The sequence below is a fragment of the Etheostoma spectabile genome, chromosome 17, assembly GCF_008692095.1.
Source record: "Etheostoma spectabile isolate EspeVRDwgs_2016 chromosome 17, UIUC_Espe_1.0, whole genome shotgun sequence".
In the NCBI taxonomy this organism is placed as follows: domain Eukaryota; kingdom Metazoa; phylum Chordata; class Actinopteri; order Perciformes; family Percidae; genus Etheostoma; species Etheostoma spectabile.
The window spans coordinates 2,644,928-2,646,998 of NC_045749.1; the positions used below are offsets into that span (position 1 = coordinate 2,644,928).

Here is a 2,071-nt window from a genome sequence, read left to right on the forward strand (position 1 = left end):
GTGTGTGTGTGTGTGTGTGTGTAAGTGTGTACACTCACGCTTTTAACAGACTCTGGTCTCTGTTGAGATTGTGGCTCAGCAGGTTGGAAGACAGAGAAAACAGTTCCACACACCACACCTGCCAAAATCAGACAGTCCATCATCATCTTCATCATCTTCATCTTCATCATCATCATCATCATCATCATCATCCTCAGGCCCAATCATCAGTGAAACCATCACTGTGAGTGATATTTCCGTACCTTAGCTTCCTCCTCCTGTGAGGCGATAAAGTTGAGCTGGTTGACGTTTACAAGGTCTGAAGCCGTAACCACGGTAACCATGCGATTCTCAAGCCGGCCGACTAGGTTTCCCACTTCCATCAGCTCGCGCAGCTTGGCCTCCTATTGGACAACACGGATATAAAGAGCTGCTGAAACAGAGCCATGCTGGAGGCACACAGTGGAGACGGGTGACTACTGAAAATCAGTGAAATATTAAAGTGCTCATATTGTGCTTTTTAGCTTGTCCCATTTCTTTATCATGTTAAATATCTTTTTAATGCACGTTATAGGTTTACAAAGTGAAAAAGCCTGAAGACCACCCCAAAAGGACTGACCATCTCCAACAGAAAACACTGTTCACAAACCGCTCCAAACAGCTCTATTTTAGTCCAGACTTTACTTCCGTGACAAACGTGTGTCACTTTGTAACACATTCTAATGCTCGTCTAGCTGCTTGCATGGCACGTCCTCATAAACCGCTTCTGACTGGCTAGTAGTCCTTACCTTGGTACTGCACATGTGTGACTCCGACCCAAGATGGGATAGGACTATGTAGCTAAAACAGAGAGCTCAACACACAGGCTGACAAGAGGAGCTGCAGCAATGTGCAGTACAACTAAAATATTATGTTTTTGAAATGAACCTGAAAATAATATGAGTACTTTAAGGGGTTAAATATGTTGTTTACCGTGCGAATGGTGCATAGGGTACTTTGCTTCTCGCCTGAAAAAGGTGTCACTTTAAGTGGCATGAGCCATTTAATGTGGAAAATCTGCTGATCCTGTGAAAACGTCCATTTGACGGGTTTTAGAGTGCACATAGGATTTCTCAGCATTATCCATTATGCTCAAAACACAACATTTATTAAGACGTTAATGTAAAAAACAATGTCAGGCACCTTAGGAACAAATGCCCCAAATTTCATCATGAAACAACAATGAATAAAAGTTAAATCAGCCATAAATGAATCATATTCTAAGCCTGTCTTTGTATATCGCTTTTATTAGTGGACTTAATTCCAATAAATTTGACTGTTTTTATTCAGTGCTGAAGTTAAGACGGACCCCCACGTATGTACGCACACAGAAACCCATCGCAGTGTCAGGCTTCACCTCATAGGATACGGTTTTCTTAATGCATTACTCTCTGAATTTGGGTGCGATCACAATAAGTTAAACGCCTTCCCCACCTAATCTGAAGAGGCTCAGTGTGGAGGAATCCATCAGCTTTTAAGGAGCTTTTCGCCAGCTACAGCAAACAATGTTATGATATGAACATCAATTTCTGGATGACAAAATAAATGCGGAGGGAAAGGAACAGAGGGAGAAGATAATTGGAAATTTGTGAAGCAGCCACTGCAATCATGATTTAAAATCATTCGAGAACCCCACTCAGTGCTATTAATAATGGCTACCACTGAACAAAATATGTATCACATTCTTGGTTATTCACAGAGTTATACACAGAAAACGCTTTCCAGAGGAAGGAAGATGAAGCACAACGAAAGGACGTTCAAAGCATTAAACACAACATATGATCGGAGAAAATATAGATCTCATATAAAACAGAATAAAACATACATATAAGAGAGGGTATAGCTGTAGAGAAATACCAAACACACTATGAAAGAATAACATAAAAAGAGATTAATACTGGAAACTGAATGATTGTTAAAAGAGTTGATCAGCGATGGTACCTTGGGAGTTTTGGTGCTTCTCCCAGTTCTGACATCTTTTACGAGGGTCAGGTCCAACAACTCTGTCTCCTAAAGAAAACACACACACACACACACACACACACACACACAC

At 40.9% G+C, this 2,071-nt stretch overlaps 1 protein-coding gene across 1 annotated transcript in view; it reads right to left on the reverse strand.

The window, feature by feature from the left end:
- LOC116705016 (1-phosphatidylinositol 4,5-bisphosphate phosphodiesterase beta-1) overlaps positions 1-2,071 on the reverse strand; it is a gene marked incomplete in the record, with an annotated part of 36,209 nt that overhangs the window by 27,455 nt on the left and 6,683 nt on the right. The window contains 3 exon segments of the mRNA XM_032540852.1: positions 39-118; positions 243-383; positions 1,960-2,028. Coding sequence (XP_032396743.1) covers positions 39-118; positions 243-383; positions 1,960-2,028 — 290 coding nt within the window.